This window comes from Coregonus clupeaformis, unplaced genomic scaffold (assembly GCF_020615455.1).
Source record: "Coregonus clupeaformis isolate EN_2021a unplaced genomic scaffold, ASM2061545v1 scaf0006, whole genome shotgun sequence".
In the NCBI taxonomy this organism is placed as follows: domain Eukaryota; kingdom Metazoa; phylum Chordata; class Actinopteri; order Salmoniformes; family Salmonidae; genus Coregonus; species Coregonus clupeaformis.
In genome coordinates this window covers 622,501-634,619 of record NW_025533461.1, presented here as the reverse complement: position 1 = coordinate 634,619, position 12,119 = coordinate 622,501, and the positions used below count along the sequence as shown (strand labels likewise).

At 47.8% G+C, this 12,119-nt stretch overlaps 1 protein-coding gene and 1 non-coding gene across 2 annotated transcripts; both read right to left on the bottom strand.

The window, feature by feature from the left end:
- Positions 1-2,424: 2,424 nt before the first annotated feature.
- On the bottom strand, positions 2,425-6,872 carry LOC121556600 (60S ribosomal protein L29). The gene is made up of 4 exons (XM_041870482.2): positions 6,824-6,872; positions 6,445-6,504; positions 6,269-6,333; positions 2,425-2,609 (listed from the first exon to the last, which is right to left on the bottom strand). The coding sequence occupies exons 2-4, from the start codon at positions 6,479-6,481 to the stop codon at positions 2,499-2,501; spliced, it is 213 nt and encodes a 70-aa protein (XP_041726416.1). The 5' UTR covers positions 6,482-6,504; positions 6,824-6,872; the 3' UTR covers positions 2,425-2,498.
- LOC121556604 lies at positions 5,099-5,321 on the bottom strand. Its single transcript, XR_005998201.1, has one exon. It is a non-coding gene; the product is annotated as a small nucleolar RNA SNORA73 family (small nucleolar RNA).
- Positions 6,873-12,119: the final 5,247 nt, after the last annotated feature.

Below are 12,119 nucleotides of genomic sequence, written 5' to 3'. Positions count from 1 at the left end.
AATCCAGGCTAGGGCCTAGTAAACTCCTCCTAACCCTGTCATAATCCAGGCTAGGGCCTAGTAACCCACTCCTAACCCTGTCATAATCCAGGCTAGGGCCTAGTAACCGCCTCCTAACCCTGTCATAATCCAGGCTAGGGCCTAGTAACCGCCTCCTAACCCTGTCATAATCCAGACTAGGGCCTAGTAACCTCCTCCTAACCATGTCATAATCCAGGCTAGGGCCTAGTAACCTCCTCCTAACCCTGTCATAATCCACGCTAGGGCCTAGTAACCCACTCCTAACCCTGTCATAATCCAGGCTAGGGCCTATTAACCGCCTCCTAACCCTGTCATAATCCAGGCTAGGGCCTAGTAACCCACTCCTAACCCTGTCATAATCCAGGCTAGGGACCAGTAACCACCTCCTAACCCTGTCATAATCCAGGCTAGGGCCTATTAACCGCCTCCTAACCCTGTCATAATCCAGGCTAGGGCCTAGTAACCCACTCCTAACCCTGTCATAATCCAAGCTAGGGCCTAGTAACCGCCTCCTAACCCTGTCATAATCCAGGCTAGGGCCTAGTAACCTCCTCCTAACCCTGTCATAATCCAAGCTAGGGCCTAGTAACCCACTCCTAACCCTGTCATAATCCAGGCTAGGGACCAGTAACCACCTCCTAACCCTGTCATAATCCAGGCTAGGGCCTAGTAACGTCCCCTCGGGCTCGTGTGGTGGAGGAGATCTTCGTGGGCTATACTCAGCCTTGTCGGTTGGTGGTCTGTTGATATCCCTCTAGTGGTGTGGGGGCTGTGCTTTGGCAAAGGGGTTATATCCTGCCTGGTTGGCCCTGTCCAGGGGGTATCGTCGGACGGGGCCAGTGTAACCCCGACCCCCCCCCCACCCCCGTCTCAGCCTCCAGTATCTATGCTGCAATAGTCTATTTGCCGGGGGGCTAGGGTCAGTCTGTTATATCTGGTGTAATTCTCCTGTCTTATCTGGTGTCCTGTGTGAATTTAAGTATGCTCCCTCTAATTCTCTCTCTCTCCCTCCCCTCCCGGAGGACCTGAGCCCTAGGACCATGCCTCAGGACTACCTGGCCTGATGACTCCTGGCTGTCCCCAGTCCACCTGGTCCTCTCTCCCTCCCATCCCAGAGGACCTGAGCCCTAGGACCATGCCTCAGGACTACCTGGCCCGATGACTCCTGGCTGTCCCCAGTCCACCTGGTCGTGCTGCTGCTCCAGTTTCCACTCTTCTGCCTGCAGCTATGGAACCCTGACCTGTTCACCGGACGTGCTACCTTATCCCGGACCTGCTGTTTTCAACTCTCTCTCTCTACCACACCTGCTGTCTCCACCTCTAAATGCCTGGCTATGAAAAGCCAAGTGACATTTACTCCTGATGTACTGACCTGTTGCACCTTCTATAACCACTGTCATTATTATTTGACCCAGCTGGTCATCTTTGAAGAACAATCTGGCCTTAATGGCCATGTACTGTTATAATCGCCACCCGGCACAGCCAGAAGGGGACTGGCCACCCCTCAGAGCCTGGTTCCTCTCTAGGTTTCTGCCTTTCTAGTGAGTTTTTCCAAGCCACCGTACTTCTACTGCATTGCTTGCTGTTTTAGGCTGGGATTAATGAGTTGGATCAGGTGTGCTGGTGCTAGGGCAAAAACTATAATATGCAGTGCACCCTTTGGGATTGGTCAACATGGTCTTGTGACCATGTTAGGGAATCTAACGTGAACCAGAACAAACATTAATTCTACAAGTAAAATAATTTTTTTAACATTTACATTTTACATTTTAGTCATTTAGCAGACGCTCTTATCCAGAGCGACTTACAGTTAGTGAATACATATAATTTTTTTATTTTTTTTATACTGGCCCCCCGTGGGAATCGAACCCACAACCCTGGCATTGCAAATGCCATGCTCTATCAACTGAGCTACATCCCTGCCGGCCATTCCCTCCCCTACCCTGGACGACGCTGGGCCAATTGTGCGCCGCCCATGAGTCTCCCGGTCGCGGCCGGCTGCGACAGAGCCTGGATTCGAACCAGGATCTCTAGTGGCACAGTTAGCGCTGCGATGCAGTGCCTTAGACCACTGCGCCACTCAGGAGTATGCTCCGGTACTTTGACAACTAACAAAGTATTTAGTAAACCTGGCGCTTTGGGCTGGATGTGTCCATGTCTAGCTCCTACATGCAGAATTACTGTCTTACCTCAATTAGCCACAAAACCCCTAGTTTGAAAGACCCCCCCCCCCCCTTATCCAATGACATTGCAGGATGAGCCCAACGGCTCAGTGGACACAGCGGAGATGGAGAGCAATGACTTGGTGCACATATCTGCACGTGATATGGAAGGCAATTTTTGGGGGACAACTTTTAGGCACGTTTCAGAACTTTTGGCTATAAAGTATACAACAGTAGCAGATAATCTAAAAAAAACTTTATTGTGATGGTAACAAAGTCAATGGAACGTGGAAATGCAGTGATCTGCCACCCAGTCTAAGGGGCAGCTGCCTCAGCGATCTTCTTGGCTGCTGCGTTGGCCGTCTTCTGACCCTTCTTGTTGTGCTTCTTGGCGAAACGCATGTTCTTCATGAACTTGGGGTCGACCTGGGAGAGAGAGCAAGGAGGCAGTAAGTTGCGGAACCAAACTGAAAGTTCAATAAAAAAGGTATACATCTGAAGAGACGGCAAGAGAAAACAGGATGTAAGGATTGGTACATCCTGTGCCCCCAATCCTCCTCCACTAAACATCTTGCCCACACCACCAGCAGATTGATTGCTTCTGTGGACATGTCCCATTTCTTCCATGGCCTGCATACCCAACAGACATGTCACCCATTGAGTATGTTTGGGATGCTCTGGATCAACATGTACGACAGCGTGTTCCTGTTCCCACCAATATCAGGCAACTTCGCACAGCCATTGAAGAGGAGTGGGACAACATTCCACAGGCCACAATCAACAGCCTGATCAAATCTATGCGAAGGAGATGTGTCGCGTTGCATGAGGCAAACGGTCACACCAGATACTGACTGGTTTTCTGATCCAAGACCCTACTTTAAGGTAGCTGTGACCAACCGATGGATATCTCTATTCCCAGTCATGTGAAATACATAAATTAGGGCCTAATTTATTTATTTCAATTGACTGATTCCCTTATATGAAGTGTAACTTTTGAAATTGTTGCACAATGCGTTTGTTTTTAGTTTGATTGGTCAGACTGCCTCAAACTAATTCACGTAGCCTATAGGAGACTAGACTTAATTGTCCTGCATCTGGTAGATGTTAAGGTAGTTGGAGTCAAATGACTTCTGGTTATGACTCGTTAGGGGGTGGTTATGACTCGTTAGGGGGTGGTTATGTATGGTAGTAGGCAATTAATGCTCCTTAGTCTGAAATTCAGCTAACCTGTGGTGTTTTTATTCTGTCTAAAATGTTTTTTAAATGAATGGATGAAATGACGTCTGCTGGTGGTGAATAGAATAATAACAACAAAATCCAGAAAAAACACATGTCAAAAATGTTATAAAATTGATTTGCATTTTAATGAGGGAAATAAGTATTTGACCCCCTCTCAATCAGAAAGATTTCTGGCTCTCAGGTGTCTTTTATACAGGTAATGAGCTGAGATTCGGAGCACACTCTTAAAGGGAGTGCTCCTAATCTCAACTTGTTACCTGTATAAAAGACACCTGTCCACAGAAGCAATCAATCAAATCAGATTCCAAACTCTCCACCATGGCCAAGACCAAAGAGCTCTCCAAGGATGTCAGGGACAAGATTGTAGACCTACACAAGGCTGGAATGGGCTACAAGACCATTGCCAAGCAGCTTGGTGAGAAGGTGACAACAGTTGGTGCGATTATTCACAAATGGAAGAAACACAAAAGAACTGTCAGTCTCCCTCGGCCTGGGACTCCATGCAAGATCTCACCTCGTGGAGTGGCAATGATCATGAGAACGGTGAGGAATCATCCCAGAACTACACGGTAGGATCTTGTCAATGATCTCAAGGCAGCTGGGACCATAGTCACCAAGAAAACAATTGGCAACACACTACGCCGTGAAGGACTGAAATCCTGCAGCGCCCCCAGAAGGTCCCCCCTGCTCAAGAAAGCACATATACAGGGCCGTCTGAAGTTTGCCAATGAACATCTGAATGATTCAGAGGAGAACTGGGTGAAAGTGTTGTGGTCAGATGAGACCAGAATCGAGCTCTTTGGCATCAACTCAACTCGCCGTGTTTGGAGGAGGAGGAATGCTGCCTATGACCCCAAGAACACCATCCCCACCGTCAAACATGGAGGTGGAAACATTATGCTTTGGGGGTGTTTTTTCTGCTAAGGGGACAGGACAACTTCACCGCATCAAAGGACGATGGACGGGGGCCATGTACCGTCAAATCTTGGGTGAGAACCTCCTTCCCTCAGCCAGGGCATTGAAAATGGGTCGTGGATGGGTATTCCAGCATGACAATGACCCAAAACACACGGCCAAGGCAACAAAGGAGTGGCTCAAGAAGAAGCACATTAAGGTCCTGGAGTGGCCTAGCCAGTCTCCAGACCTTAATCCCATAGAAAATCTGTGGAGGGAGCTGAAGGTTTGAGTTGCCAAACGTCAGCCTCGATACCTTAATGACTTGGAGAAGATCAGCAAAGAGGAGTGGAACAAAATCCCTCCTGAGATGTGTGCAAACCTGGTGGCCAACTACAAGAAACGTCTGACCTCTGTGATTGCCAATAAGGGTTTTGCCACCAAATACTAAGTCTTGTTTTGCAGAGGGGTCAAATACTTATTTCCCTCATTAAAATGCAAATCAATTTATAACATTTTTGACATGCGTTTTTCTGGATTTTTTTGTTGTTATTCTGTCTCTCACTGTTCAAATAAACCTACCATTAAAATTATAGACTGATCATGTCTTTGTCAGTGGGCAAACGTACAAAATCAGCAGGGGATCAAATACTTTTTTCCCTCACTGTGTGTATGTATATATATATATATATATATTAGTCCATATATAATATCCTGTAATTATATATAATCCTAAGTATTATTAGAAGCAGGAAGACAGGAGAGTAGCTCGTCCAAGTGGAAATTGTGCAGTGCATGGTTTAGCCCCCCAGTCATGACCCAAAGGGCTCTGGGAAGATGTAGGAATATACAGAACGCCGTCCTCACCAGCCCGAGGGCCGGGGACAAAGCTTGCTCTCCGACGCCGTGGAACGGGACTGTACGTCACAGCACCGAAGTGCTACGCTCCCATATGCCACGAGGACAGAGCCATGCGAGAGCAACCTCACAGGATGTCCACGTCGGAATTACAGCCCCTTGATCTTGATTTTTATATTATTGACGTAAATAAACAAATAGCACACAAAATCACATTGATTGATCAGCCAGCAGCAGATCGTTACATAGGGTGTCCACCCACTCCGCCCAGAGTGGACACGTGCTTTGGTGATGTTACAAAATACATTTACCAAGACGAATATGATTCTTCATATTCTGAATTGTTCAGTGGGGTCTTTCTCTAACCTAATACTTCCGATAACAAGCACCGAGCTCGACAAAGCAGTGCAGCTTTCTCGCAAAAAACTTGAGGACTTAATAATGTTGTGGTAGTCGTCTTCCAAGTTGTTGCCGCGGGTCGCAAATAACTAAATTAGCATGACAAGCTGAATTAAAATGTACAAGGGTTTGAAAAAAAAAAACGTGTGTACGCTTAGTGGTACATTGACATTTCTGAGATACGCTTGTTTTTGTGAGAAGTCTTGGAAAAATTACTTCTCATTAGTATGAACAGCATACACTAAAATATGGAAATACAATAACCATTTTGCCTCCATAGTGTCGTCCGGAATTGAGAAACAAGATGACAAATTCAATGGTAAGCCTGTCAGTTGGCCTTAATTCGCACACAGCACCAACCTAGACCACTTTATCTTCTCTGGCCTTCATTGATTTAGTCACCTTAACTTTGACCATTCTACAAGGGTAAGAACTCCAGTAGGTTTTGAACAGGTTATGATAGAAGTGAGGTTTGGACCATTTGTTTTGAACAGGTTATGATAGAAGTGAGGTTTGGACCATTTGTTTTGAACAGGTTATGATAGAAGTGAGGTTTGGACCATTTGTTTTGAACAGGTTATGATAGAGAGGTGAGGTTTGGACCATGTTTTCTCAGAGGATTATCTACTCCATTAACATTGTTTTACCCATTGGTCAAAATATGCATTTCTGATTGGACACCCTACAATACATACCCCTTTCATGGACTCGTACCGGTCTGGTCTGGGCTTCTTGATCCCATTCCTGTGGGCCTTACGGGCTGTGGACAGAGGGGAAAACGTTTGGTTTGAACAGGGTCCAGAGTACGCCTGCATCATTAGTTAGCCAACTAGCTGGATAGTTTCACAGCTATCCATTCATTTCTACTTACACTGGTTGTGGGTGGTGTGATTCTTTGACTTTGCCATTTCTGTTCTGTCCAATGATGCGTCTGCAAAGATACAAACAACGACATTATTCGCCTTTTAGGAGCTGAATGTTTGTAACACAAGCACTGTCGTTTACAACAGTGGACTACTTCAGTTTGGTGAAGCGACATGGAAAGCGTTCGTTTTGCTAGTAAGATAAGCTAGCAGCTAGAAAACCCGAACTATGCGTGGTTAATCATCTAAGGGGAAACAAAGTTAACAGATTTAAAGACGACTGTATTGTTGGTGATATTTTACACTATATGCACACGTTCACATTTTATATGAATCTAAAACATAGGAGGATTGATGCAGATTATACATCGGAGTGAAATTCGTTACCTGCCACACATACAGACGACGGGAAGAGGAAGAAATGACGCAAACTCGATCAAATATGAACCACAGAGTTTCTGAACGCAGAGTCGCAACATCGAGAGACTTCCGGGAACGAAAGAGACCAAACAGACCAGGCCGGGGTTTGAGAAGTCAATGAGAGAAGTGAAAAATTATTCCTTAGTTGTTAATTTTCTTGAAATCTAAAGCCATAACCTATATTTGAGCCAATGTCTTAAGTAGATGACCATGTTATTACTCCAACCTTATAAAAGTGACAAACTGGCACGTTTTCATTTTTCGTCAAAAATCAACTTTATATCGAACGAGTGCCTTTGAGTTGACGGCTTTTTGCACATGCGCAGTACCGCGCGAGGCGACCGTTAGACCGATGACGTATTTTTGCGCATGCGCTTAGCTAGGCGACGTCACCATGACATCGCCTACAAGCTGTGATCAGGGATTTCTATTGGAGAAGCAGTTTTAGCCTATCTTCATACTGTACCGTCTTTGTATGAACCATCGAATCAAACGGAGCGGAGACTGGAAACTAGCTAGAAGACGTTGGAAGGACAACACTTCCCCCTAGTGCAGCCTACGAGACATTACATAAACTACATTTCCAACCAGAAAGTGTGCTGTAAATCCAGGGGATTTTCTACAGCCACGAATGTAACCAGAAAAGTACGGATAGTACTGTGAGAGGAGGGGAGCACGTTATGAATGATTAATTATCGTTATCTGCCAGACCTGACCTCAAAACATGCAGGGGTTTTCAAATATAATCGTTTAAAAACACATTAAACAGGGTACCTAGTATATTCCTGCATTGCTAACTAGCTAGCCAGGCATCTCAGGTTGCTAACTGTTGACCTCAAAATGTGACGTGCAGGGTCTTCCAATGTACTCGTTGTAAAGTTGTGTGTATGATAAGGTTGTATGATGATGGTGACGGCCAGGTGTACAGACAGGTAGCCTAGCTGCTTAGAGCGTTGGGCCAGTAACTGAATGGTTGCTGGTTCGAATCCCTGAGCTGATTGGGTGAAACATCTGTCGATGTTCCCTTGAGCAAGGCATTTAACCATAAGAGCATCTGCTAAATGACTAACGTGTCAGTGTCGTGCATTAAAAAAAATGTGTCTCTGTGTTTTATAATTTTCCTTCAATTCGCATCAGACAATGTATCTCATAGAAGAAAGCATCCGAGCGAGCGAAACAGCGCCCCCTCTGTCTCTCTACGTGTAGGCCATCTATCTGATGCTGTCTGGTCCAAACCAGTATAACATTGTTGCCGCCCGTAGCATTGAAGGCAAGGGAAGCCAGCGAACATCTGGCCTCCCTTGACAAAAAGAAAAGTATAACAAATTAGCCAGTCAGCGTTGAGCTAAACTGAGCGAGCTCAACTGTGAATGGTCCAGGGGCACCCAAAAAAGTGTCAAGGGAAGCCTGTTTGGATTTGGTGTCACTCCTATCAAATCCCATTGAGAGCATACCTCATTGACAGAAAAACTTTAATTGTTGCATCTTGTTGTGTTGTTGTCCTCCGGTGGCTAGCTAGCCAGCTAGCTAAAATTGGCCTTTTCCTAAATGGAGATGGACTTGTGGTTTTACTTAATTCTCCATACTGGCCAATAACGGCGATTCTGATCTAATAATTAATTAATACATTGTTGTGCCCCTGGCCTGAGAGGATGGAAGTTCAATATGTAGCTAGGAGTAGAAGGCTAATGTTAACTAGCTAACGTTGCCCATAAATGGAAGTTAGGCTAGTGAGCAAGCATTTTAAGCAGGTAGCCTAGGACAACAAAAAATAAAAGTGTGTACTGTATGACAGAGTCATAGACCGTTTAGGCAACATGAAAGAGAGGAGGGTGGCATTGGTGTTTCTCTAGTAGGAGGGTGAGTCAACATGTTTTACTACTTGCACGAAAGCACACACACATGCGCGCACACATAAATCAGAACCATGGACAGCCACATCATGTTTATTATATTATATTATCAACATGTTTATTATATAGAGAGGGACAGACTCTAAACCACAGTCCATCAGGCCTGGTGCTGAGAGAGGGACAGCTTCTAAAACACAGTCCATCAGGCCTGGTGCTGAGAGAGGGACAGCCTCTAAAACACAGTCCATCAGGCCTGGTGCTGAGAGAGGGACGGCCTCTAAAACACAGTCCATCAGGCCTGGTGCTGAGAGAGGGACGGCCTCTAAAACACAGTCCATCAGGCCTGGTGCTGAGAGAGGGACAGCAGGCATCCATCCAACCATCAACTCCTGAGGCCGGCTACCAACAAGGAAAGGCATAGAACACTAGCTGTAGCACTACTAGGGGAAAGTTTTTATGCCTAATGTTTGGTTGTGATTCCAAGCTGTGGATCAGTGCACAGGGGACACGCTGACGTAGGTGCCAGAAGCTATCTGCGCTACAACACATCCGGCCCGGCTTGGCATGGTGGGAGAGGAGAGCCCAACAGCCAGCCATCTACTACCAGCCCCGCCATCTACTACCAGATCAGCCATCTACTACCAGACCAGCCATCTACTACCAGACCCGCCATCTACTACCAGACCCGCCATCTACTACCAGACCAGCCATCTACTACCAGACCAGCCATCGACTACAGGACCAGCCATCGACTACCAGACCAGCCATCTACCACCAGACCCGCCATCTACTACCAGACCAGCCATCTACTACCAGACCCGCCATCTACTACCAGACCCGCCATCTACTACCAGACCAGCCATCTACTACCAGACCAGCCATCTACTACCAGACCAGCCATCTACTACCAGACCCGCTATCTACTACCAGACCAGCCATCTACTACCAGACCAGCCATCTACTACCAGACCAGCCATCTACTACCAGACAAGCCATCTACTACCAGACCAGCCATCTACTACCAGACCAGCCATCTACTACCAGACCAGCCATCTACTACCAGACCCGCCATCTACTACCAGACCCGCCATCTACTACCAGACCAGCCATCTACTACCAGACCAGCCATCTACTACCAGACCAGCCATCTACTACCAGACCAGCCATCTACTACCAGACCAGCCATCTACTACCAGACCAGCCATCTACTACCAGACCAGCCATCTACTACCAGACCAGCCATCTACTACCAGACCAGCCATCTACTACCAGACCAGCCATCGACTACAGGACCAGCCATCTACTACCAGACCAGCCATCGACTACAGTTCCAGCCATCGACTACCAGACCAGCCATCTACTACCAGACCAGCCATCGACTACCAGACCAGCCATCGACTACCAGACCAGCCATCGACTACCAGACCAGCCATCTACTACCAGACCAGCCATCGGCTACAGGACCAGCCATCTACTACCAGACCAGCCATCTACTACCAGACCCGCCATCTACTACCAGACCAGCCATCTACTACCAGACCAGCCATCTACTACCAGACCAGCCATCTACTACCAGCCCAGCCATCTACTACCAGCCCCGCCATCTACTACCAGACCAGCCATCTACTACCAGACCAGCCATCTACTACAGGACCAGCCATCTACTACCAGACCAGCCATCTACTACCAGCCCCGCCATCTACTACCAGACCAGCCAACTACTACCAGACCAGCCATCTACTACAGGACCAGCCATCTACTACCAGACCAGCCATCTACTACCAGACCAGCCATCTACTACCAGACCAGCAATCGACTACCAGACCAGCCATCTACTACTAGACCAGCCATCTACTACCAGATCAGCCATCTACTACCAGACCCGCCATCTACTACCAGATCAGCCATCTACTACCAGACCAGCCATCTACTACCAGACCAGCCATCTACTACCAGACCAGCCATCTACTACCAGACCAGCCATCTACTACCAGACCAGCCATCTACTACCAGACCAGCCATCGACTACCAGACCAGCCATCTACTACCAGACCAGCCATCTACTACCAGACCAGCCATCGACTACCAGACCAGCCATCTACTACCAGACCAGCCATCTACTACCAGACCAGCCATCTACTACCAGACCAGCCATCTACTACAGGACCAGCCATCTACTACCAGACCAGCCATCGACTACCAGACCAGCCATCTACTACCAGACCAGCCATCTGCTACCAGACCAGCCATCTACTACCAGACCAGCCATCTACTACAGGACCAGCCATCGACTACCAGACCAGCCATCTACTACCTGACCAGCCATCTACTACAGGACCAGCCATCTACTACCAGACCAGCCATCTACTACAGGACCAGCCATCTACTACCAGACCAGCCATCTACTACCAGACCAGCCATCTACTACCAGACCAGCCATCTACTACCAGACCAGCCATCTACTACCAGACCAGCCATCTACTACCAGACCAGCCATCTACTACCAGACCAGCCATCTACTACCAGACCAGCCATCTACTACAGGACCAGCCATCTACTACCAGACCAGCCATCTACTACCAGACCAGCCATCTACTACCAGACCAGCCATCTACTACCAGACCAGCCATCTACTACCAGACCAGCCATCTACTACAGGACCAGCCATCTACTACCAGACCAGCCATCTACTACCAGACCAGCCATCTACTACCAGACCAGCCATCTACTACCAGACCAGCCATCTACTACAGGACCATCCATCTACTACCATACCAGCCATCTACTACCAGACCAGCCATCTACTACCAGACCAGCCATCTACTACCGGACCAGCCATCTACTACCAGACCAGCCATCTACTACCAGACCAGCCATCTACTACCAGACCAGCCATCTACTACCAGACCAGCCATCTACTACCAGACCAGCCATCTACTACCAGACCAGCCATCTACTACAGGACCAGCCATCGACTACAGGACCAGCCATCTACTACGAGACCAGCCATCGACTACAGGACCAGCCATCTACTACCAGACCAGCCATCTACTACCAGACCAGCCATCTACTACCAGACCAGCCATCTACTACCAGACCAGCCATCTACTACCAGACCAGCCATCTACTACCAGACCAGCCATCTACTACCAGACCAGCCATCTACTACCAGACCAGCCATCTACTACCAGACCAGCCATCTACTACCAGACCAGCCATCTACTACCAGACCAGCCATCTACTACCAGACCAGCCATCGACTACCAGACCAGCCATCGACTACCAGACCAGCCATCGACTACCAGACCAGCCATCTACTACCAGACCAGCCATCTACTACAGGACCAGCCATCTACTACCAGACCAGCCATCTACTACCAGACCAGCCATCTACTACCAGACCAGCCATC

Coding starts and splice junctions, on each gene's coding strand:
- LOC121556600 (XM_041870482.2), bottom strand. CDS start 6,481: ATGGCAAAGTCAAAGAATCACACCACCCACAACCAGT. Junction 6,334..6,444: donor TCACACCACCCACAACCAGT/GTAAGTAGAAAT, acceptor CTCTGTCCACAG/CCCGTAAGGCCCACAGGAAT. Junction 2,610..6,268: donor GGTACGAGTCCATGAAAGGG/GTATGTATTGTA, acceptor TCTCTCTCCCAG/GTCGACCCCAAGTTCATGAA.